General features: G+C 40.7%; 1 protein-coding gene across 2 annotated transcripts in view; it reads right to left on the reverse strand.

The window, feature by feature from the left end:
* Positions 1 to 27,527, reverse strand: part of TTYH1 (tweety family member 1) — a 134,297-nt gene that overhangs the window by 21,996 nt on the left and 84,774 nt on the right. For both annotated transcript variants that reach the window (XM_063437190.1, XM_063437191.1), the window contains exons 4-6: positions 14,717 to 14,937; positions 8,055 to 8,150; positions 5,288 to 5,360 (exon numbers count right to left, since the gene is read on the reverse strand). In XM_063437190.1, the coding sequence (XP_063293260.1) occupies positions 5,288 to 5,360; positions 8,055 to 8,150; positions 14,717 to 14,937 (390 nt within the window). The remainder of the gene's footprint in view (positions 1 to 5,287; positions 5,361 to 8,054; positions 8,151 to 14,716; positions 14,938 to 27,527) is intronic.

Raw genomic sequence — 27,527 nt, forward strand, 5'->3', positions numbered from 1 at the left:
GTTAAGAATGCAAACTAAGGTTCTAGATTTATCTCTTGTGACATGAAAGTATGGCAGAGAGGGAAAAGATAAATAATGCAATCCAGAGAACATACACATCACATTTTAATAAAATTTTAATAACATAGAATACATAGAATTGTTGATACTTGATGTCATCTTAACTACTGGAGACTATCATGTCACTACTGGAGAAATTATCAATGTATTCATTTAAAACCATTCCAAACCATGCTTAAAGGATTACCCCAAAAACCATGGCCATTTTAGTGAATGCACTCCAATCAAGCAGGCCATCCCACTCAGGAAGCACTGAGTGTAGAGCGAACGCGTCTAGTTCCATGGTGTCTCCAAAAATGGGACACCAAGGAACAAAGTCGGGATGCCGCAACAGGACCCAAAAATTGTGACTGTCCTGCCAAATTCAGAATGGTTGGAAGGAATGCCAGTATACTCTAGGCATAACTTGGAATAACCCTTTAATTCTACAGCGATTACACATAATTGGTGAAAAGAAACCATATTTATCCCACTGTTTACGCAATGACTGAACAGATTACAACTCTCATAGGTCATTTCACTTTCACTCTGATGCACATTACTTTTTCCTTTTCTGCTTTATTAATGATCTTGAGATCTATAGAGAGTTAACCATAGCTGGGGGGGTGGGAGATTTGGGCAACGTGACTCAGGTTCTGTTGCACTGCATTAATACCTCATTTTGGAGGCTAATTAAAACTGACAGATGTGACAGAGGGTGAGGGGTAGGCAGAAATCACTGACCCAGCACATGAAATAGACCAATTAAATTGTCTCGCTTCACAAAACTTGATGGGCAGACAGGGAAGAGAATGGAATATAAGAAGACCCTACAGCATGGAGAATTGGAGAATATGAAAGACACAACAAGGGTTCTGACAATGGATTCATATGCAGTGAAACCTATACCTATATCCTGCACTAGAGAAATACACCGGGTGATTGACTGCAAGGGCAAAGTTGCTGGCATTTCAGAAATACCCGGTAGATCCATAAAACCATGTGATATTTCAACAGCTAGTGAAAGTAAAGTATTTCTCCATGTGTCTCGTTACAACGTCATTTTAAATAATCAGTATTTGACTACATTTGCAAAGCAATTGAAATTAGATTTATTATGGAATCACTGAAAAGTGACCAGCTTTCTGCATACTATTAGGAAAGTATAATACTTCAGGGTCATTTGCTAAATTCAAAATTGAAATGCAAAATTCATGTAAAATAGCTGAACTGGATGAGAACAAAATGCAATACAGATATTTGCTAATTACAGAATAACGAGCAGAGTTGCAATGCAAAAAAATGGAATCTGGTTCTATATCAGAGGTCAGTTTGTCCCTAATAACCCCAAAGTCTAATTAACTTGATAACTAATATACAAGCCTATTTTTTCAGCCATATTTCTATTCACACTTGAGATGGAGACTCTCTCTTTCCATTTTCTCTGTATAACCATACTAACATAATTCAGTATGATGTAAAATTCACATTAAATACAATGTGCTATTAGAATCAGATAATATGTTCATATACTTTAGGGATAATGTCTAGAAAAAGTTGCCATATAGAACTATGTCATTTAAATAAAGGTGAGGAAACAATGACATGGGTAAACAAACACAGGGACATGTTTGGAATTTAGGGTGATTGTAAAAGATTTAGGCCAAATTAGTCAAGTTGGAAAAATTTGGCTATGATTTCAGTTTGGCTATGTTGGCCTAAAGTGTTAACGTTAAACTCCTTGCGAATACCAGGCAATTCACACTGCAATGAATAATCATATCAACAACAGAAAAAGGAAAGACATTCTTTATCCTAGAGTGGGACCCTTAGAGGAGAAGCAACTGCCAGCATTAAAGGGACACTATAGGCACCCCGACCACTTCAGCTCATTGAAGTGGTCTGGGTGCAGTGTCCCTATTGCACTTAGTGCTACAATATTAAGCATTGCAGTTCCAGAGAAACTATAATGTTTACATTGCAGCATTAAGTCTGCCTCCAGTGGCTGTCTACCAGAAAGCCACTGAAGTCGCTTCCTGCATCCAAACCAGTTACTTTGGTCCAGTAACTGAGGACATTCATCGTCAGATTTTTCCCTATAGGAAAGCATTGATTTAATGTTTTGTTTTTTTTATGGGGAGGTCAAATGAGCCTTAGCACAAGTTCATGTATTTGCTATTGTATTGCACAGCCATGTTACAATGCTGACACCTACCCCATGTGTTCCTTATTAAGGGTTAATAAGTATGTAGGGGTTTAAAAAATATCCTCCTCTGTCTCATTATAGATTCACACCTGTTAGCTGAAGACAGCAAAGTTAATTGCTAGTGTAGGACTCACCTAAGAGGTTTTGCCTTGACGTGGCAGGTGAGCTTACACTTAAATGGCCACTGGAGTGAAACTAAAAACCTCCAGTTATTTAATTGTGCATAGGGATATGGGATAGTGTGTGCAAGTAAAGTTTTTTTTTTGTTTTTTTTATTATAGACACCAGAACAACTACATTAAGCTGTAGATGTTCTGGTGATCCTTTTAAGGTAATCCATAATAAGCATGAAGGCTAGGTAGGCTCTAAGCATGCAGACCTAAAAATTAGTTCTTCAAAGTTAGTGGTACCGAGACAGGAAGTGTTTTCCCAAAACAATTAAGTTATCAAGGGAGATGGATTATTTAGGCAGAAACAGTCATCAATCACAGTCTTTTTTCAGATAATTATCGACATGTTATTGACGGAGGATGAACTTGGAAAACTACAATTTTACCTCTGGTGAGCACCGAGAATGCACATGTCATAGAGCCTTTTCATGGCTCATTAATAATTACCACACTTGAAATAATCCCTCGACCCTAGTGGCCATTGCTAACATTCTATAGAGTTTGCTCACAGCTCATAAACAAGTGAGTGGTTCTAAGGCTCACGTGTACATGTGTGTTGTTTTGTTCACTTTCTACACTATAATTGCACTGTATACGTTTTTCCAGATCTCTGAAAATACTTTGTCTACAGCGTTTCTTGTGAGCAATGGAATAGTCATTAGTGTTACGTTTCAACTAATTAACCAACACTTCAAAACTTAGCAAATAAGTGTGCACATAAGCAAAACAAATGTCACAATTACCCTTTTCTTATTTGAAGACGCAGGGATACAGCATCTCCAAATGTATTCATATATATAGTAAAAATAAGCACTGCTATACTGTTATATAATGTTACTAAATCAATATCACAACAAATACACATGATGCGCCCTATCTCCAAAATGTCATATTTGAACATACCTTACTAAACATGCACATATAGCAGTGTTGCATTGAAACACAATAGATTAAAACCGCACATCACTTATACTATCCTCTGCATTATAAAAGGGGTTGAACAAGCAGCCAAGATATTTCCAAGATGGATTTTATTTGTTGTTAACCTTATGATCTCAGTGTATCGATTTTGAGATCATGTGATTAATGACGACGTCTAAAGATAAGCCAGGATTTTCGCCGATCATGATATCTAACTTAGGCAGCAATAGTGGCAGAAACAGGTCGTGACACCTCTCAATTGGGTTTAAAACACTTGCTGAAAGTTTAGCCTGGATTTAAGACAGTACTGATATCTAACTTTTGCTCTGTTAGTGGCAATAAAAGATTGTGACACTTTTGAATTGTGTTTAAAGCACATACTCAATACCAACCAAAGTTCAGAAAATATCATTGATCAAAAACCAACACTGGATTGTGATTAGGCCTATGCTGGAGAAATAGACACACATTATTTATATAAATACACACTATACTTGGACAATGTTGCCCAGGTATGATCTACAGCTGTTGATTACTGCAGGATACTCAACAGTCCGATTTTGGATGGACAGTTCTGATTTTGGGGTTCAGTATCTCCATCCTGATTTAGTTCCCCACAATGCAAGTTCATTACTTGATGAGCTTGAACTGTGCACGGCCAGTAAGACCCTGTATACAGCACTTCAACTGGGCTCTCTGAAAAGTCCGGCCAGATAGACCCTTTTAGTTCTTTAGTGTGCGGCCTGCCATTTGGGTATTTCCAAAGACTCAAGTCACATCACTGGTGATCTGCCAACCCATCCCATTCTTGAAAGTGTAAACAATTTAATTGAACTCACTTTAAAGATAGACCTGTGACTTAAAAACCTGTGAGTGCTTTTCTAACCCGATATATTTTGGGAGATGGCCAGGCAAATGTCAGATATTTGGGCTGCCAGTAAAATCTGATTTAAACAAACTGACATTTAAATGGTTCACATTCAACCTGGCCCACAGTGTGCTAGTGGGGCAAACAATGGCTCAATATTACCATTTATCACTGGTTAGCAGCTCCATGCATCTCTTGATGTAAATAAAGTGAGTCATGCAAGTGTGCTATCATCCTACAGCATGAGCTGTAATTATAGGGGGTTTAATAGTTCTTTAAGCAAAATTAAACAAATGTAAAATAAAGACAAATACCATGGTGTTGGGTACCTGTGGTATCCAATTCTAATTAGTAATCCAATAATTTTATTTCATGCAAACTAAATCTATCTGTTTCTATTGAAGGATTGTAACTTTTGTTTCTTAAAATATCAACTTTTAATCTAGGTTTCTCTGTGTCACTGTGTGTCCAGTGTGATGTTCGTGAACATGACAGTACATCAATATTTCTCAAGTTATAAATTATGTTGGAATTTATTTGATTATAAATAAATATAAAGCAAAAGGAAAAAAAAGTCTCCTTATTTTTTGTTGACTAACCCCATCCTTTGTGTTTTTATTTAAAAGAAATACACAAAAGACATCAAATAACAAAATAAATCAAATAGGTAAGGGTCCTTTCCAAAGTGTCCCTCCTGGTATATTTTGCTTTTTAGTGTTTAAAATAAATTAGTTAAAACCAAGTTTATGAATTTCACCTGGATCTGTATTTTACACTTTCAGTGTACACTCAGGACCAGAGGTATATCCCAAACAACAGTTGGCAGGAAGATTAGGGAAGCCTATATTTTAGAATTTTTTAAAATATATTAAAACATTTTGATGGCAGGGAATGTACAAAATGTAGCAGATCAAGCACAACGTGTTAGATATGGACATAAGTGTGCAGTGTTCGACCAGTGGTGGTGGAAAACTATGCAAGCCTCATTTGTCAGCCAAATCAGTGTTCTAGGCACATGACCAGTCTATCTATTGGTAAGCCCAGCCTTGTGCACAGTAGGATTTGTTAAGTATCTAAACTTACCACAGCGGTGGCCATCTCTAGACCCATGGATCCCCAGCTGAGTAACAGTACAAAGAAACTGACCACCGTCATTCTGGAAATTGAAAGAGAGCCATGATTAGTTTGACCTTGCTATCTGACATTGGGATTCGTACACTTCAAACCGCTCAGTTTGTGATGATTCAACAATTTAAACTGTGATGATCTCCTACACCAAAGAAGTATGCAATTATAGTCAGCCTGTACGTCAGGGAGTGAATTACAGTCTTGTGAGTAGCAAATGTGGATGACATTTAACTCCTTCTGTGCCAAAAATGTGGTGGCAATGAAAGCCTTACATCCGGACAATGGGGGTTGAATTCATTACATTTGGATTAATTGATCATAGTGCTTCTGTGAATTCAGAAATCAATAAACCTGTAATCTTTGTTTTTACATTTATTGACTGTAACCTGCATAGTTGTACATTTGTTTATGCAAGTCTGAGATGGATTCAGTTATATGGATTAGGTTGGTATATTATAAATATTAACAATGATGGTAGATCGACTCTCCAAGCCATTGTGTACTCGGGTACGAGTCACAGGTATAGAATTTCTTGAAGCTGTAATAAATAATGTAGAATATTGTTGGTTGACATGTACCCAGTAAATAGTGTAGGAAAGACCGAAATCGATCAGGAGATTTTGACTGTGCATTTTCAGGAAATGTAAATTTTCAAATATTTCGGAGACTCCGGTATTATGGAAGTTAGTTTTTCAAGATACTCCGGATGCACTAACTCTGAGCAGGTTTAAAATAATGTTTTATAGTTTGCCTATTTACTAGGTAAATACCAAAATTGGGCAGTAAGATGTAAACATTTAACTTTTAAAGTGACACTCCACACTCCTAAACTTCAACTTGCTTTCCAAATTTTTGTTTCGGATGAAAAAAAAAAAAAAAAATGATTAGTTTTGTACAAACCGTTTGTTCATTCGGGTTCGGCCTAAATTTAGACATTATTTTCGTTTCGTAATTTCATTTGAACAACAAACTACAAAAGTAGCGAGCTGTTTAGTAGATAGCTACAAGATTTTTGGTATCCTTATGGCAATCCCACAAGAATCACAAGGATTAGGGAGCTATCTACTAAAAAGCTAAAACTTTGCTATAATACGTAAAAAAAATTCTTAGTATTAGTAAAAAAAAATGCTCCTCCTCTTCTTCTTTTTAAATCTTACAAGGAGAGAGCTGCGAGTCGGTAGTTCCTCCCTTGTAATTAACTAAACGATCGAATAAAGAATGAACACGGACATAATTTCATCCAACAAGCAATTTGGTCGACATTTCTATTTGTTTATTCATCTTTTGGAAATGGGCCAATCAGTCCACAATATAATATTATGTATATATTTTGCAGGACACTGATAGGAGCATTATTCTGCCATTTTGTTCACAGATCAACAAAAAAGTAAGCAACAAAGGGAAAAATAAGATAAAAATAAGAAAGTAAGAAAAATCTATATTTATATATTTATTAAATATATATATATATATATATATATATATATATATATATATATATATAAATATTTTATTACTGCTCCTCCTTTTTCGCTCTATTGCTCACTTATCACTTTATATGTGATTAAAATCATCACTTAGTGATTTCCTCACCATCATTCATGTCTTTTTTCCACGGGCATTATTGAGGATCATAATTCAAAACCAACAGCTCGAAACAAAAAGCTCTGCCGATGTGTGTTTCATTTGAGTCATGATTTATTTTGACTTGAAATTTGGGAATTCAATAGATCACCCGCTAGGCCAAAGTTCATACGAATTGCATTTCAGACCGAAATAAATCTTCAAGTTTGATAACCACATCATCTCACTGAAGTGGTTATGGTGCCTGGAGTCCCCTGGAGCCATCCCACTGTTCTGCGTTAAATGGTTTTCACATCGTTTGACATTGAATATCCAAGATGTTGTCGTGAATTGAGTGCTCTCAGCTTATCACTGCTGCCATCACTGGCATGAGGCAGCATGGTTAATGCAAAGTAACTCTCTGCCTTGGCAATACCTCCAGCAAAGAGCAGAGCCAGAGGAGCCTAGGGACCCTCGTCCAGTGTCAAATCATTTCAAAAAGGTTTAACGCTGGAAAGTGGTACATACCGGGATAACTAGCACCATAACCAGTTGAATAAGACAAAGAGGTTTTAGTACCAATGCTTTCTATATTAGAGAGGAGAGCCCGACAAAGGACTTGACATCTAAAGTCTACAGGATAGGTAAGCAACTGGGTTATGTTTTATTTAAATTCACATCTACAGAGAATTACAGAACAAAGATAAACTGAGAGGAACATTGATGCTCTATTAACTGAATAAGGTTGTAATTTGTTTAGCTGTAAGTCTTTTATAAATATTAAGTAATAGTAAAACAGATAACTATAAATATGCAGCTACTAGGAATAGCAGTTTTTTAACCTATATGTTATGAAGAGAAGACAACATCATGTAGACAACGATACGCAGACCGCTCATTCGAGGTTATTTCTAAAGTGTGAATTGTTTGGAATTAAATAAATAATTAATTGAAAATATAGTTGACTTGACAGATTTTTCCAAGCCGTCATTTGTAGCTCAACAAGTTAAACTCCCTTTGAGTATACTTTGAATTCCTGATAATTCAGACTTTAGTGAATAGGCCTGTGCTGGTTTTGACGCTCCACTCTTTTCCCCTTGTTATACGTATACACGTCAATGTTTCTTTGAACATATTTACCACTAGGGGGTGTACTCACACAATTACCAACCACTTGATCTGCTTTGCCAAGCCGAGTAAGGTGAATAGGCAGATAATCAGATCTAAGAGTAGCAGGAGAATGTAAGCCAACCACCTGCAGAAACACAGAACAAAACAAAAAAAAATCAAAGACAAAGCTGAATTGTGTCTGGCAAATTATCAAAAGGAAAACATAGACAAACAAACACACAAAAAAGCATGTCCCTGTAATCTATTGTCATTTGTTCTGGCCTTCATCTTGTTGATAATGAAATCATATATTTGAACAATAAAATCTAATTACAGTACTAGTGAAAGCTATTTCCTGATTGCTCTGCATGAATGCAGTTGAAAAGCAAGGATAGAAATAACATGGGTGGACCAGGACTGCAATGAGTAAGGAGGCTTCAAGCTGTGCTTATCAGAACTGATTTTACGGTGCTGCAGAATGTAATGATGCTTAACAAGTCAATTATTACAAATAATAAGAATAATAAATGATATAACTGTCATTACTTTATGGTGTTTGCAGATAATAGTCGGACTTCCAACCCGCTCAACCTTAGTTTAGAAGCCCAGGTGGATGGATTCTGGTCCAGTGTTCAAAACATGACCAATCCACGGTAAGGTTTCAGTCATTCCCATTGTAAGACAATTTCTGCAGAATTACACTTTAAAAGAAAATTATAGGAGTACAAATATGTATTCCTAATGCTATAGTGCCTCTGTCCCTGCACAGGTCCCTCCAACTCCTCCAGCGCAGAGACTCTCTTGGCACTGGTCAACCGTCTGCCTCCCGCAGAGCTTCCTCTGGGAATGGCCAATTCACGTGATTTGCACGTGTGCACATTCATTGTCTCTCACAGGAAAGCATTGAATCTTTTTTACTCAGTTAGTGCAGTTGAAGTGCCTCTATTGGTTGTCAGTATGACAGTCACTTGAGGTATATTTAACCCTACATGGAAAACAGTGCTCTTTTTGCAAAACGGCAACGTTCTGACTTGAGGGTTTAAACATACAGAACCAATGCACGCGGTCCACTTCATTAAGATAAGTGGTATGGATGACTTTACTGTACCTTTAAACATACATTCCAAAGACTACATGTGCCCCCAACATAGCAACATAATGTGTAAAAACAAATGCTTTGTGAGTGGTAAGTAGGTTAAGATTGTAGGAATTATCAGACAATAGGTGTTCATTTGTATTTAAGTACTTGGGGCATTGATCCGATTCAATGAACAGCATCATTAAAATATAAATTGCACTCAAAATCGGACATGGGCCTTAATTTAATACTGATTGCAGGACTAAACACATCTCTAGTGGCTATCTTCCCGACAGCCACTAGAGGCTCTTACGCTGGCACAACCGAGTTTTACTTGTTTATAAGATGATCAACGTCCAAGAGGAACTTGTTCATCCTCAAATGCAGCTCACAGGGAAGCATTGGATTAAATTCTTCCCTATGAGAAGCATTTGATTGAAGGATCATCCCTGAAGCAATGCCTCCAGGATGATGTCGCTGGAGGAGGAGCTTGCAGCAATACCAGGTGAGTCTCAATACTTGGAAAAAGTTAAGTGAAACCTTTTTTCCACTAATTTTTACTTGTCTATGGGGTGGGTGTGAACCTTAATAGGGATTAGGACACTAGTGTTAGGAATACATGTTTTCCTAACAATTTGCTATTCCTAATGCTATAGTGTCCCTTTAAATCCAAAGAGCAACACCAAGGCGAATCTAGTCAAGTTGTGGCTACGGATGAGTTCGACAATTTTGGATTTAACTCACCAAAATTCTGGGTTTAGTGAATAATCCTGAAATAAAGATACTCTCTGACTAGTACTGTCTAGCCTATGCAGTAATGCAGTATTGTGAACCGAATTAATCAAAAAGTAATACATTACTGAGAACCTCTCCAGCCTACAGTAATTCTGTATTGTTGATGTATTTAAAGGGAGTCACCTGAACAAATATAGCTTAATGTAGTTGTTTTGGTGTGTATAGTATTTCCCTGCTGGCTCATATATGTAAAAACTGCATTTTCAGTGTTTACATTGCTGCTCCAGTGGCAATTACAATGTGCAGCACGTTCAACGTCTCCACGCCTAGCATGGCAGAGAGATGATGATATGCACAGCGTAGCGTTTTTCCACACATTCGTAAAAGCCTCCCAATGCTTTCCTATGGGAAGCATTAGATTGGCTGAGATCATCCATTATGATGATCTCAGCCAAGGAGGTGGATTGGAGCGGGGCCAGCACCAATGGGCCCATGCCCCGCTGGAATAAAGTTAAGTTTTCTACTTATTTAAGGGGGGAAAGTGGGGAGCGGTCACCTTAATAGTGTTTTAATGATGATTCCCTTTTATTCCAGAAGTTTGGTCCTTAAGGGGTTAATATGAGTTATACCAGACTGTGGATCTAACATACAGAAATACAATAGTGTGAACCTATTTATCCTACAGTGATACAGTATAGTCAATCTAATTAACCTACAGTGATATAGCATAGTGAATCTAATTAACCTAAAGTTATATAGCATAGTGAATCTATTTAACCCAGAGTAGTAATGGTGGTTCTAATTAACCCACCGTAATATATTATTGTTGATCTAATTAACCTACAGTGATACAATATAGCAGATATAATTAACTTACAGTGATACAATATAGCAGATCTAATTAACCTACAGTGATACAATATAGCAGATCTAATTAACCTACAGTGATACAATATAGTAGATCTAATTAACCTACAGTGATACAATATAGTAGATCTAATTAACCTACAGTAATACAGTATAGCAGATCTAATTAACCTACAGTGATACCGGATGGTAAATATATTTAATCTACAGTGATAACCTATATTAAATCTCATTAATCTACAGTGATACAGTATAGTGAATTTAATTAAGCTACAGTAAAACATACTGTGAATCTAATTAACCCGAATGCGTACAGTACATTGTATCTAAACATATTGTGCATCCACCATGCAGTAATATAGTGTAGTGAATCAAATTAACCTACAGTAATACCGTAAAGTTAATCATATTATTATTGCCATTTACACTGTATTACAGTATAATAAATCTAGTTAACCTACAGTAATACAGTACAGTGGATCGAATGAACCTACAGTAATACAATATAGTGGATCTAATTAACCTACATCAATGCATACTGTGGATCTAACATTCAGAAATGGCACTTAAAGCATTTGTTGTGTTGAGCTATTTCTATTGCTTTTGTTTGATTTGTTCATTGCAAACAGCTGAAAGTCTGTACATTTTGACAATAAATCCGATTTTCAATTGGGATTAACTCATTTTGAATACAACTGTAAGTAGAAAATGAAAACAAATCTATGGAGATTTATGGCCAGAAAATACTGAACGAGATCAACTAATTGACCAGTGGCGTACATACCAGGGTCGCAGGGGTCGTGGCTGCGACCGGGCCCAGCCCACTAGGGGGCCCGGCCGCCCCTGCGACCCGGTATGTATGTCACTTGGCCAGCCTCTTCTCCTGGGGGGCCCAGGAGCCGGCCACCTCCGGGCCCCCTGAGGCTGGCCCTGCTGTCACCCGGCTGGCCGGTCCCGCGGGCACGCGAGGGAGCACTCTCCCCTGAGTGGTTCCTCTTCAGCTCCCTCACGCACCACAGTGATACCGGAGCCGGAAGATGACGTCATCTTCCGGCGCCGGTATCAGTACGCGGCGCGCGAGGGAGCTGAAGAGGAACCACTCAGGGGAGAGTGCTCCCTCGCGCGCCCGCAGGACCGGCCCCCCAGGAGCCCAGCAGCACCACTGGACCCCAGGGAATCCCCTCAGCACTCCAAAAGGTAAGGAGGCTGGGGGGGTTAAATAAAAAAATTTAAAAATGTGTTACTGTGAGTGTTAGTGTGTGTGTTTTACTGTGAGTGTTAGTGTGAGTGTTAGTGAGTGTGTGTGTTAGTGTTACTGTGAGTGTTACTGTGAGTGTTAGTGTTACTGTGAGTGTTAGTGTGTGTGTTAGTGTGTGTGTTAGTGTTACTGTGTGTGTTAGTGTGTGTTTTACTGTGAGTGTTAGTGTGTGTGTGAGTGTTAGTGTGTGTGTTAGTGTGTGTGTTACTGTGAGTGTTAGCGTGTGTTAGTGTTACTGTGAGTGTTAGTGTGTCTTTTACTGTGAGTGTTAGTGTGTGTGTTAGTGTTACTGTGAGTGTTAGTGTGTGTGTTAGTGTTAGTGTGTGTGTTACTGTGAGTGTCAGTGTGTGTGTTAGTGTTACTGTGTGTGTTATTGTGTGTTTTACTGTGTGTTAGTGTGTGTGTTAGTGTTACTGTGTGTGTTAGTGTTACTGTGAGTGTTAGTGTGTGTGTTAGTGTTACTGTGAGTGTTAGTCTGTGTGTTAGTGTTACTGTGAGTGTTAGTGTTACTGTGTGTGTTAGTGTGTGTTTTACTGTGAGTGTTAGTGTTACTGTGAGTGTTAGTGTGTGTGTTAGTGTTAGTGTGTGTGTTACTGTGAGTGTTAGCGTGTGTGTTAGTGTTACTGTGAGTGTTAGTGTGTGTGTTAGTGTTACTGTGAGTGTTAGTCTGTGTGTTAGTGTTACTGTGAGTGTTAGTGTTACTGTGTGTGTTAGTGTGTGTTTTACTGTGAGTGTTAGTGTGTGTGTTAGTGTTACTGTGAGTGTTAGTGTGTGTGTTAGTGTTAGTGTGTGTGTTACTGTGAGTGTTAGCGTGTGTGTTAGTGTTACTGTGAGTGTTAGTGTGTGTGTTAGTGTTACTGTGAGTATTAGTGTGTGTGTTAGTGTTACTGTGAGTGTTACTGTGTGTTAGTGTGAGTGTCAGTGAGTGTGTCTGTTGAGTGTGTCTGCTGCTGAGTGTCAGTGAGTGTGTTACTGTGTGTGTCTGTTACTGAGTGTGTTTGTATTAGTGAGTCTGTTTGATGTCTGTTAGTGAGTGTGTGTATGTATGTCTGTCGCTGAGTGTGTCTCTGTCAGTAAATGTGTGTGTCTGTTAGCTAGTGTGTATGCGTCTGTTCGTGAGAGTGTGTATGTGTGTGTCTTCAGCACTTACCTTTCTCCAGCGCCGGACTCCTTTGGCGCTGGGGATCCCTCCGCCTCTCAGCTCCGAATGCGCATGCACAGCAAGAGCCATGCGCGCATTCAAACCGCCCATAGGAAAGCATTACTCAATGCTTTTCTATGGACGTTCAGTGTCTGAGAATCGCGGAAGCTCCTCTATCGGCTGTCAGTGAGACAGCCACTAGAGGCTGGATTAACCCTCAGTGAAACATAGCAGTTTCTCTGAAACTGCTATGCTTTCAGCTGCAGGGTTAAAACTAGAGGGACCTGACACCCAGACCACTTCATTGAGCTGATGTGATCTGGGTGTCTGTAGTGGTCCTTTAAGTGGGTGTGCATCTGCATGCACTGGTGTACATACCGCGGTCGCAGGGGTCGCAGCCCTGCAACCCCTGCGACCAGGTGCCGCCGCCATGTGTTGCGGCCCCGGCCCACGCAGAGTAAGCGTGCGGGGGGGGCCCACGGATCAATTTTCGCACCGGGGCCCCATAGGTCATGTGTACGCCACTGTAATTGACTAATTGGACCTGGGCGTCATCGGAGTTGTATTATATCTACACCTGGATGCCTGCTGTAATGTATCTTACTCTAACTATTAAAGGTTTACTCCAAGCATCATAATCAGTAAAGCTCACAACGTTTTTTCTTACCTGGATTCCCGCCCTGCACTGAAGAACCTGTATGGCTAGTGATGTGCATCCAGTTTCTGTAGAGCCTGATGCCAACCAAGGTGGCCATTCATTCACTGAGAGCATTAGTTGATCACTCTCAGCCAATGAATGCAACTCATAACAATATGCACAGAATTGACATTAGTCAACACAGACCTTTTGTTCTGGGCTGCCTAATGAGGCCTTCATCATGCACCTGTGACAGCAAAATTGTTAAACTGTAGCGAAATGCTGCACATACAGACTCCAGGCACCATGGCAACTTTGAATCACTGAAGCGGTCATGGTGCTTGGAGTAAAAAAGCACAGTAACATCAAATATAACAAACTATCTGCAATCTGCATTTTATCCATCACAACAGAGAACCCCAATTTTTTAAAAACAAAAATCTCAGAATGAACAGGATATGTGTTCAAACTACCAAGAATGCAATTTATCATGCCATGAGGTTAAAGTCAGTCAGCAGTACAACCAATTATTTGCATGACTGAATATCACTTTAAATCATGTAGGATACCTTTCCATGTGGACCTTTATGGAAAATGCTTGCTGAAGGGGTGCATCAAAGTCAGTGGTTTCCTGACTAACCAGCATTGATGTTTATGAACTATACATCCCATGATCCTCAGCAAGCCTAACTGTTAAGTTTAGTTATCCCTATCGTTAACAGGGACTTGCTACATTTTCTCCAACTCTGTGACAGCTCTTCAGCAACACAAGCTAGGTAATCAGCTGATGCCCCTTCGGCTGCAGATTGACTACCACTCCCAAATTGCTCAGGCCGCCTTTAATTTGAAATTTGGTACTGAGCACAAATTTCAGGTTTGGAAACGTTCCCTATGTCTTTGGAAGCATTTCAGTCACCTGTAAAACACCGAGTCAATGATTGTGTTTGTCCTGAGGTTATTAAATTACCATTTAACAAGAGCTCCGTAATTCTCACCTATAATCCTCAATGAAATTAACTTGTTCCGCCACCACATTTGGATTCAGATCAACTCCCTTCCAGAAGGAGATTTCTGCCAAGTATTGAGCCACAGATTCCACTTGCCGCCTGGTGTTCCGAACAATTACCAAATATTCTGGGCGTTTAGAGAAGACCTCCTCCAGCTGCGTAAGGTCGCTTTTCACTACGGAATTGAGAAGCTCAACTGTGTCTGAAATCTGGAGGAACAAGAAACAAGAAGCAATACTAATAATATAGTAAATGAAAGCATGATCGATTAAGGACGGTACATAGATTCTTCCATGAATTCAGCAAATTGATTATAAGAATAAATCATCAAGTAGTAAAGTAAAAATTATTTGCAATTGAACCTTCAGCATATAACACAATTGCATTTGACCGCAGGAGTGTGTTTACATGGAATGTTGGCTTTGAAGTGTAGATGTACATTTGTGTGTAGTATTGGTGTTTAACCCCTTAAGGACACATGACGGAAATATTCCGTCATGATTCCCTTTTATTCCAGAAGTGTGTTTGTATATAATTGTGGAGCATAAATGCAGGGTTGTGTTGGCATGTAATATTTGTGTTAGATTGCAGGACATATAATACATACACATGAACACACAGATACACACATAAAAACACACTGACACATACACACAAATTCATATGCATGCTTGCAAATACACACATAGATTCTCACACCAACACATACACACACTGACATATGCACATACCTTGGCACATGTGCACACTAACATATACACACTCTGACACAATGGCATACAGATAAACACCCTGACATACAGACACATGCATATGCCCTGACACACAGAGCATTTGCCACCCGGGGCGGATCCCGCTCCCCTTTCCCCTCCAAAACATTTTTTGTACACTTTGAAAAACCCTGTCAGCACCCTTCTACAAACCTTGTACTGCCCCCTGTCTACAAAACCCCAGCAACCCCCTGCGACAAATCCCCTGCTCAGCCCCCCCTTATAAAGACTCCTGTCCCAATACAACACCCCTGCCCCCTTCTACAAAATCCCTGCACCCCCACACACACAGTTACAGGCAGACAGTCACATACACAGTTACAGGCATACAGTCACACACAGTTGCAGGCAGACAGTCATACGCACAGTCACATGCAGAGGGTAACAGGCAGTCACATGCACAGTTACTGGCAGACAGTTACACACACACAGTCAGTTACAGGCAGTCACACACAGTCGTAGCAAGTCAGTGACACACACGTTACAGGCGGACAGTCACATATACATTCACACACAAACACAGTCACAGGCAGACAGTCACACACACACACAGTTACAAGCAGCATCACACAGTCACATGCAAACAGTCACACGCACACAGTCACAGACAGATAGTCAAACACACGGTTACAGGCAACATCAAACAGTCACATGCAGACAGTCACATACACAGTTATAGGCAGACAGTTACAAACACAGTCAGTTACAGGTAGTCACACACAGTCGTAGCCAGACAGTCACACACACAGTTACAGGCAGACAGTCACATATACAGTCACTCACACACACACAGTCACAGGAAGAGAGTCACACACACACAGTTAGCCACACACACATTTACAGGCAGACAGGAACACACAGTCACAGGCAGTCACACACACAGTTACAGGCATGCAGACACACACACACACACACACAGTTACAGGCATGCAGTCACACACACATACACACAGTTACAGGCAGACAGTTACACAAAAACACACACACAGTTACAGGCAGGCAAACAGTCTCACACACACAGTTACAGGCAGATAGTTACACACACACACACAGGCAGACAGTCAGTCACACACACACACACATACACACACACTCTTACTTACAGACAGTATGGGCTGAAGAGAAGTGGGTTCACTGAAGTTCTTCCCTGGAGCCTGTTAGTTGGAGAAGCAGGGATTCCTTCTTGCTTCACCTCCATGTGCAGCAGTAAAAGCAGCGGTTTGGCTTTTCTTAGCTCTGCCCCCACTTTCCTTCCGTGCGGCCAGTTCAGCTGGCCTCTGCGTGTGTAAACTGTTCTGGCCGCCCGGCACCCTAACTACCATGGGGCACTGTGCGGTCGCACAGCTCACACATCCCCCTCCAGCCCCCAAACCAGGGTCATGGTACCCCCTTGAAAACCACTTGAACAAGGCCAGTGCCACTGAAACACATTGTGGACACATTTTATCATTGTTATTGTTCCAATAAAGGTTTTTGGTAACTTTTACTACCACTATTAGTACCATATACATTTTTTCTTCCTTTTTTTACCTGGCATACAGTTTTTTATTATTCCAGTAGATCTCGCAAAGTATCCTTGGTGGGGATTATACCACCCACGCTGATTATACTGAGTGGGTTATCTGCTCAGCTAAATGTGAGTATTATTCATTTATTTTTACTCCTGGTTTTATCATTTTATATAGAGAGCACTAGGAGTTTTTATTATATTTTATACATATTGCACTATTGGTACTCTTTCTTTTCTTTTATGTCCCTGGATTTTGATTACCTGGAAGACATATTTACCTGAAGATACAGGCAAACTTTTATAGACTTTTCTACACTCTCATACCTCATCCTGGACTCTTTTGCTTGTCTTTTATACGTATTAAATATTTTACATTATCTGACTGAAAGTGTATTATCTGTTTATTATTTGTCTTATTGAGTATCCCCTTGATCCCTAACCCCCTGGCGTACCCAATTGCTCTGTATTATTGTTTGTTCATTTGGGTTTTTAGGAGAGACTTACCCTCAACTTAGTGCTATTCCATCTTTTGTGTCTTACTGTAATGGTACCCCCTACTTGGTGGCACCCTGGGCGTACCGCCTCCTCCCCACCCCCCTTTAGTACCCCACTGGATACACACACTTATATATACACATCCTGACACACAGATACACACACACACACACACACACACTGTAGCGGACTGGACCCTGTACCAGAGTCTGCCCCAGTTTCCTGGAAGGGACTGCTTGCTCGCCTCCTGCCCAGTGATTATGGTCCCGGGAAGATGGGACCCTTTAAACCCCTTGAGTGGACATAAGGGATTGTGTATGACCTTACTGGCCCTTTAAGAACCGGCCAGGGAAATACTATGACTTTTTGGGAACAATACCCCTTTAAGACTTTGTAGCAGATTACAGTAAGGATGTCTTTTATATTATGTATGTTTCTGTGTGTTCGGTTAAATTGTATATGTGTATGCAGCATTCCTCTGATTGTTCGGTAGAATCACTCCATTCATTATATTGAGTGAAACTACCGAACAACCAGATCACCCAGGAATAAGTGTGCCTCCAATTACCGTTTGCAACAATGTTGTAAACGGGTAATTGGCAATCTATGTAATGTGTTCTTTGTCCTCTGGGTGACCGCCATTCGGGAAACAAACACGTGGCGGCGGCCATCTTAAACTCCCGAACAGCGGTGTTTTGCCGTTGAGTGTCTGGAACTAAAATCGGACACTCGACTGGGCAAACACCGCTGAAACCTCCAGACTTCCAGCAATTTGTGCAGAAACTACCGAACGGCCCGCCGTTTGGTAGAAAGGATCCCACGTACAAGGGGATTCATACGAATCCTCTCCAAGCTCCATAACCCAGTCAATTCGTGTGTTTCCATTCCCTTTTCTGTGACCGACCGCAGGGCCAAAATACATGGAACTATTTTCGGATACTTTACCCATGCGGTCAGTCAAATCTTTACCTGCCCATAACTCCCGAACCCCTGGTCTGATCTCGGTGAATTTTGGATATGTTCCTCACCCAGATCAGGGCTACCAGGGGGTACCATATTTAAAGGTTTATATGCAATAATTGTGGAAAAGTGTGTACTGTATAATTATGTTAAGTGTTAATCTAAGGGGAGGAGATGTGTGGGAGGTAACATCTATGGGAGTGGCTATTGTAATGATTATTGTAAATCCCTCCCTTGCATGGGAGAATGTCTTAAAAGGAGGTGTGAATAAATCTGGAGTTCCTGCTTAACCCTCAAAGTGAAGTGCCGTCTCATTATTGGGGAAGGATTTATTGTATGCTGTTCCAGTTTGACTGCTAGGAGTCTAAACTTATTCGTATGGTTTTGCCTATTCAGCTGTTTATAGCATTCATATGCTTGAGAGAATTTAAATGCTTCTCCGGTTCGGTGATGATGGTGTCTGCCAGAGTGCTTGGAGTCCTCAGGAAACGCTAGGAGCATCCTTTAACGGAGGTACCCAGTCGGGGTGCCCGTCTCCGTTACACACACTGATATATACACACCCTGACACACAGATAAAAACACACACTGATATATATATACACTCTGACACGTAGATACACACATTGATATAAACACACCCTGACACACAGATACACACACACTGATATATACACACCCTGACACATAGATACACACACTGATATAAACACACCCTGACACACAGATACAAACACTGACATATATGCACAAAATCTGACATACATAGACACACACATGTCATAATAATATGTGCAGCCACACTTCTGTAAACATTTTTGTGTGCAGGAGTATGGCTTGCTTGAGGTCCTGTTGCTGGCTGAGGTGAATGGGATTGTGGGTTCTGGAGCTGCTCTTTTCTTGCTCCTCTGCCACTGTGCTGCCTTCTCTAACTCCATGCTGCCTCCTCTCTCTCTGCCTGTGTGTGCCACTACTGCTTCCTCCCTTTTGCATGGCGCACTCACTTTGAAGCTTGGAGGAAGTGACTGATTTTCATTTCCTTCCAGACGGCCGATATTACAGGGGCAAGAGGTGCCCATCGAGTGGCATATGGTATGTAATTAGGGCCACCTAATGGGTAATGCTGAACAGGTGCCCGGTCAAGCAACACAGGTATTTAAGAGCCTGACCGGGCCCCTGTTCAGCATTACCCATCGGGTAGTCCTAAGTGCATACGCCACTCGATGGGCCCCCCCCTAGCTATTGCACATGGACAGCAAAATACTGTGCTGCGCCAATCAGCATCTCCTCGTAAACATGCATTGAATCAATCTATCTCTATGGGGAATGTTCAGCATCTCCATGCAGAGCATTGAAATGTCCAATGCCAATGTTGCACACAGTGCAGCACTGACATAGAAAACACCTCTAGTGGCCGTGTGAGTGACTGCCAAAAGAGGTGTTACTTGGCACTAATGTAAACACTGCCATTAACCTGTAATGGTTATGGTGACTATAGTGTCCCTTTAAGAAGCAAGTGACCAGGAATGAGTAGGGTCAAGACTTGTATTAGTTTATTAGCATTCATGCCAGAGCCATGGATTGGGCCTGTTCTATGCTGCTAAACCGACTCAGAATCAAGTTTATTTTGAGAATCAGGCACTAACTTTGGTAGTTTTTGTAGTGATAAGGTCCATTACACCAGATCAGAATCCCCATTAAATGTTAGCCATATGTATTAGCCATAGGGTTTTCACACTAACAAGAGCAAGGTTGAATAGATTTGTGGAGGTTCTCTATGTTGCTTTAGAGGGTTTAATTTTGCTAGAACATTAGCTGCTTCTGTTGTTGTTAAGAAATATTGCACTTGCCATCACATACCAAAAGAAGTCAATAAATATTCAGATGTTTTATGGTTCTTCAATATTTGACACGCAAGCTCCATACAGGGCAAATATTTATCATTCTAAACAGTGACGGGCCTGCTGGGTAGGTAGGAGACAGTAGACAGTGTCACTATAAACTATTCCTCCTCTTCCGGCTACCCATAGCCTTGGATAAGTGAGCTGCTTTTTGCCAGAGGCTTATGGTACACAATAAACTAACACAGTCTTCCACATGGATAGTTTGCCATTTTAATGTGTAGTGACAGGCAAACCCCTTAGGACAATAGACGAGGTTGAATTTTAGAAGCAGAGGAAGACAGATTACGCATTTAATTCTATGGATAAAAGGCTCCAGGTTCCATATTTTAAAGTGACCATTTCCCAAAACACACAATGTTGATTTATGATAAAATAGTAAACATATGGCTTAGAGAGATTGCTGGATTAAAGAACTATAGATAGCACACATCAAGTGGAACATAATGGGATTACCAGAAAAATTATAATGTTGGATTATCAGCAAAAACCCCAGAAATCCAAGCACTCTGCTTTAACCAATTCTTTTACGGTAAGGACCGTGCGAGTGACAACTTTTCAATCTTCGGAAAGGGTTTATAAAATGTACTACTAGCATGATTTTTTTTATCCACTTGAGAAAGCCCTAAGGGGAGAAACGCATTGTGGTATTTTAATTGCTGTAATTTATTAAAGGTATTTTGGCCACTTTCAACTTGTGAGTCAGCCATTTTACTCTTTTATTTATTTTTACCTGGCATCAGAGTTTGTTCCAGTGAGAATTTATTTATAATTATTATTTATTATTGCTATTTATAAAGCGCACACAGATTCTGCAGCGCTGTACAATTAGTGGAGAAACGTACAATATACACATACAAATACAAGAGGTAAGAGAGCCCTGCCCATAAGCTGATATCTAGCCATTGGAGCTCTTTTATACAAAGTGCTTGGCTAGATGGCCCGTGAGCTTACAATCTAAAGGAAACCATGGGGATTTGAGACAAGAGGTAGCAGGGGAAGTTTGGAGGTGATGGCTGAAAGAGTTAACAGAGAGAAGCTATTGGTAAGATGTTAGGGGAATGAAGAGGTAATTGGGTGAGAATCTCAAACAGCTGGAGGAGCATGCTATATCTTTAAGGGGAGCCTGGGTGGGCGGGAGGAGGGGAGGGTGAGTGGGAAGTGGGGAGAAAAAATGCAGTCTTCACTGAGTTGATTGTGAAGTGAGGCCTGAGGAATAGGGATAGAACAGTCATAAGAAGGTATTTACGACTGGGGAGGGGAAAAGGAGAGTGTGAGAGGGGGGGGGAGGGGGCAGAGTAGGCATGTGTTATAAACTATTGAAAAGTTTAGCAACCAAATTCTATTACCCAAAATATTAATAACTGTCTACATGAAATATGACAGTTTTAATCCAAAGAATCCTTGGTGGGGATTATACCACTCAGGCTTTATCCATTGAGCAGTCTGCCTGCTCAATAAAATGTGAGTAACCACTTGGTATTACTTATACAATAAGCACTATTATTGTTTGTTTTACATTTCATATGGTCCTTATACCAACATGATATCCATCTACTACAAAACTTCACGTATCCCATAAGTGGGGATTGTACCACTGTATGCCATCCACACTAGAGCTAGTCTTATAGCTCTGGAAAACGTGAGTAGGACCATATAGACCTCTAAACATAGTACTTAGTACCGGATGGGATATACTGCACCATTATTTGCTGTCTTTTTATTTTTTTCATATGGATTTCACGAATATCCCATGTCTATATGTTACTGAGGATTACTTCCCCTGACAAGATTGTGATTGACTTATTTTATTTGGACTGTTTTTGCTGCATTTATCAGGCATAGACTCTTTTGGACTTAATCTTGAACTCTTGATTATTCATTATCCATATTTTAAACTCTTTTTGTTTTTTTATCTTGTATGTATTTTCTCTTATATAGTGTCTTGTATATGTGCTTGTATAGTTTATAATCAGGTCTATTTATTTATTTATATTTTATTTCACCTGTGGCACCGCCTCCCCCTTCACCGTTTTTGCTAGCAGGAGTTTAGTCTGTCCCTGCAGGCTTTTTTTTTTGTAAGCACTGTCTTTTCAGATGGCTACTAGAGGTGCTTCCTTGGTCTGTGCTGCACAGTGTGCAGCACTGATATTCCGTGTCTACACCCTCTGCATGGGGACATGGAACATTCCTCATAGAGATGCATTGATTCAATGCATCTCTATAAGGAAATGCTGATTGGCCAGGGCCTATGGAAAAGCATAGTGATGATGATGTTAGCTAAGGAAGCAGATCAGGGGCAGAGCTAGCACCAGCATACTGTAATAAAGGTAATATCTTACTATATTTAGGAGAGGCAACGGTGGACCAGGGGGGCTAGATAGTGTTTTTAACACTATAGGGTCAGGAATAGATATTTATGACCCTATAGAGTTCCTTTAAAGCATTGGCCCTGCTGTCCTCTTCAGTATCAAATAAATGTATATGATTTGAAATAGGTTCTTGACAAAAGGAGCAATAGTTGCACAGTTACATAGTAATATAGGCTGAAGTCCATTAAAGCGGCACTGTCATGCTGAACTTACCTTTCTCCTATTGTTTCCTCTTCTCTTCCTCTCTCAGAAACTTAATTTACCTTTCCCCAATCACTTCATTTTTAATTCCTCAGAATCTGTTCTACTTTTCTTTATTTCTGACCTAGTTTTCATTAAAACAAAAGACAAAGTAGGGACTATTTTGTCTTACGTATTTCTCCTACACTTGACTTTCTATGATCAAAGGAGGAGTTTAAATCCGTTCTATTTCCTGTGTCAAGGAGAAGGAGGAGTACTTTCTCCAAGACAGGTAATAGAGCTGACTTAAAGGGAAACTCCAGTGCCAGGAAAACGATCCGTTTTCCTGGCACTGGAAGGTTTCTCTCCCTCCCACCCCCCAATCCCCAGTTACTGAAGGGGTGAAAACCCTTCAGTCACTTACCTGAGGCAGCGACGATGTCCCTCACCGCTGTCTCCTCCTCCGCGCCGCTCCTCCTCTGTATTGCGTGGGCCGGTGGGCGAGACTGATCCCGCCCACCGGCTGAGGAGACCTAATGCGCATGCGCGGCAATGCCGCGCATGCGCATTACATCTCCCCATAGGAAAGCATTGAAAAATTATTTCAATGCTTTCCTATGGGGAAATGAGCGACGCTGGAGGTCCTCACACAGCGTGAGGACGTCCAGCGACGCTCTAGCACAGGTTTCCTGTGCTATGAAGGAGGAAGTGACCTCTAGTGGCTGTCTAGTTGACAGCCACTAGAGGTGGAGTTAACCCTGCAAAGTAATTATTGCAGTTTATAGAAAACTGCAATAATTATACTTGCAGGGTTAGGAGTAGTGGGAGTTCTCCAATGGGCAGAAGTGGTCTGGGTGCCTGGAGTGTCCCTTTAACTCCTCCTTCGGTCAAAGACGGTCAAGCGTAGGAAAAATGCATAAGGCAAGTAGTCCCTATGTTATCTTATGTTTTATAGAAAACTAGATCAGAAAGGAAGAAAATAAAGAAAAGATTTTGAGAGAGGAAGAAAAAAAGAAGCAATTGGGGAAAGGTAGATCCGGCGTGACAGTGCCACTTTTAGTTGAGCCCTTCACATAACTTTTTTTACTGCTATTAACCCAAAGGAAAGCAAAAAAAACGAAACAAAACAAAACAATTTGAAGTGATTTGCAATTTTGCCACAATTCGTGAAAAAAAACATCCTTCTTGATTCAAAAGCGACAGTCAGATTTTTCCTTGGATTAGCAAACTGTTACCCAAATGTTGCAATGTTACCTGCAGAAAAAAAATCTAAATAAATGGAGTGCTTGAGTCTCTGAAATCTGTTGCAGATTAAGAGGGTCAAGGCCAAATTTCAAACTCCAAACACTTGTCATCTTATAAAGGTTTTGAATATTGCTTACTTGGAAACATATAAATACAATGCTATGATACTTTATGTTATTATGTTTAGGATACATAATGTTGCAACTCAAAGCCACTGTGTTTAAAAATCACAATTTAGATTACAAACACATAGATTTAAAAATATATATATATTTCAAAATTTCAGAATGTATTTTACAATTTGAATGCACCTCTTCAGATCAGAAATGGCATGGCTGTGATTGGCCAGTGCAGCATGTGACCCAGCCTCTATATAAGCTGGTTACTTAGTATTATTAACTAATGCCCCTACTTGCTATACCGCGAGTAGGGGCATGTCTATTAAACAGTAAGCAGCCTATGGCTGCTCACTGTTAAAAAAAAAAAAAAAAAACATTCCCCCCACCTGAGCCCCCACCCACGACACGCGAGTGGGGGCTTTTAAACTAAAGGGGGGACCTATTGCCCCCAAAATAAGGTGAACACCTATTGTCCTACCCCAGCCCCCACCATTGAGCGGTGGGTGGGGGCCATGAATAAAAATTGGGGGGTGGGACCCAATGGCCTCCCCCCGGCACCCACCCCTGAGCGGCAGGTGGGGGCCCTAAATAACAATAAGGGGGGGACCTACTGCCTCCCCCCCCCCCGGCCCCCACTTCTGAGCGGTGGGTGGGGGCCATAAATACAAATTGGGGGGAGGGACCTAATATCCTCCCCCTGGCCCCCACCCCTGAGCGGCGGGTGGGGGCCCTAAATAAAAACCACTGGGCATTGGAGAAGACTGATTGCCAGCCTCCTGCCCTGTGACTATGGCCCCATGTTAAAATGCTTGATTTTCCCCTGCAAAGACCCAAAAGCCGGGTAATTCTGTACTTTCCCTATGTGAGCAGTGTTACCCCAGATAGCTATGCCATGGAGCCCATTCGTATAACGAAAGACTATGTGAAAGACTTTGTCTCGATGGCAATTGAACTGTATGTATGTGGTGTGAGCGTCATTCAGTCATAATGTGCACTCAGGTCTAAGCTATCTGGGGATATGTTGAATGTATATGTTTTATGCAATAGCTGCACAGTTATATATTTTTATGTATTTTATTGTATTTTGCTACCATGTGGCTAATGGAGATTTGCCTCTGTTCTTAGAGATAATTGGATTACTTCCCAATTATCTCCAGGATAGAAGACTCTGTGAAACTGGTTTTGGGCAGAAAAGCCATGCTTCATTTGGTCAACTAGGACTTTCACTTAACTTTTTAACCCCTGGATGGAATTGGCTGAATTTTGACTATGTTTATAATTAAAGTGTGGTTGAGTTTGAATATGTGTGGCATGTTTGTGGCATGTATATTTTGGAAGTTATTAATATTTAGTAAAAACTGTATTTCTCTTCCTGTGATAATTGTATTAACCATTGTGTTCACTAATCATATCACAGGCAGAGGGGAGGATTTTGTGTCTGAGTGTATGTGTGTATTGTACGGATTGATTGGTTGTTCTATAAAACCCTGTGGGCAGTTCTAAATTTGTGGATTGGGAATAAAAGAGGCTGTATGTGCCAGTACAGTCAGTTCTGCTTGACCCTCAAAACGAAGTGTCGTCTCGTTATTGGGTGAATTGGATTGTATGCTGATTGCCAGGAGTGTAAGCTGATTGTATGCTTTTCCTGTTCAGCTGTTTACAGCATTCAATGCTTGAGAGCATTCGTATGCTTCTCTCGTTCTGTGATTGTGGTGTCTGCTGCAGTGCTTTGAGTCCTCAGGAAGCGCTAGGAACATCCATCAATGGAGGTACCCAGTCGGGGTGCCCGTCGATCCATTACACCCTAGTCACCCCCCTCTCCCCCAAAAAATAAATTCTACCTAACCCCCTCATCCTAAAAATAGTGAGGGAGGACCCTTATCTAAATACCTGTAAATTGTAGTCATGAGCCTCCTGCCTCATGACTATGGACCCTCTCATCAGCCCATGCTAGACTTAAACCCCATGGTGACTTGACTGTGTTTGTGGGATCTGAGCGCTGTTTGGATATATTGAGCGCTCAGATCCAACCCATCTGGGGATAGGTTGAATGTGGGGGTTCTGTTCAGTATGATAGGAATTATGTATTTTTGTGTAATTTTGCTTTTTTTGTGAATAGAGACATTTTCTGTACCTGGAGATAGTTGGCTTACCACACCCAGTTAAGCCAATTATCTCCAGGATAGAGGACTCTGTGGAACTGGTTTTGGCTGGAAAGCCATGCTTCAGTGGTCACAAAGGACTTTCGACCTAACTTTTGAACCACTGGACCAATTTGTATGATGTTGATGTATGTTTGTATTTGGAGTATACTGATTCTGAAAATGTATGTTTATGTTAATGTGATGTATACTTTTAAAGTTATGAATATTGTGCAAAACTGTATATTTTCTGCCTGTGCTAATTAAGTTAGTCTATTGCCTTGAGATAATTGTATCACAGGCAGAGGGGACGATTTCTGCTGGGAGTGGTTTACTTTATTGTATGTGTTGTAATGTTTTTATTGGTTGTTCTGAAAACCCCTGTGGGCGGTCCTGCATGTGTTAAACATGCAGAAAAGAAGGCCCTTTGGTACCAAGTAAAACAGAGTTCTTCTTCACCCTCAATCTAGAGTCTCTTATTGGGGGAATTGATATATCACTACAAGGGATTGCTATGCACTGCATACTCCCTTAGCTAATCACTACTAAGCTATTTAAATAGCTTGTTCCTGCTTCAATCTCTTGGAGGAGAGGTTCACCCACTGGAACCTGAAACCTTGTCGTAGGTCCAGGTTGGGTAGGGGACAGCAAGACCACAACCAAGCTGCAGCAGTTCGTGGGGTCTGCGGTGGTTGTGGTGTCTGCTAGAGTGCTTGGAGCCCTCAGGAAGCGCTAGGAGCCTCCTTCAACGGAGGTACCCAGTCGGGGTGCCAGGTGATCCGTTACACTTACCATTTGATGTCTTCTTTCCTCTTAACTCTTCTTTTTTCAGCCCCAAAAAAGCAAAATAAAAATCCATAATAACCGACGCACTTTAAAAAAAAAAAAAAAAAAAGAACGCAAAAAATAATAATCCATTTTCACCCATGGAGGACTCCGCGCAGACTGAGCTCTGCAGGGCGGGGCAAGGCTTATAAAGCCTTGCCCCGCCCTGCAATTAAGCTCAGAGCACTCTGATTGGTTCTTTGGGATTTTCCCATGACACAGAGCACTCTGATGGTTAGCTTGAAATCCACCAATAAGAGTGCTCTGTGTCAGTCTCTTCA

The sequence above is a fragment of the Pelobates fuscus genome, chromosome 11 (assembly GCF_036172605.1).
Source record: "Pelobates fuscus isolate aPelFus1 chromosome 11, aPelFus1.pri, whole genome shotgun sequence".
NCBI classification, from domain to species: domain Eukaryota; kingdom Metazoa; phylum Chordata; class Amphibia; order Anura; family Pelobatidae; genus Pelobates; species Pelobates fuscus.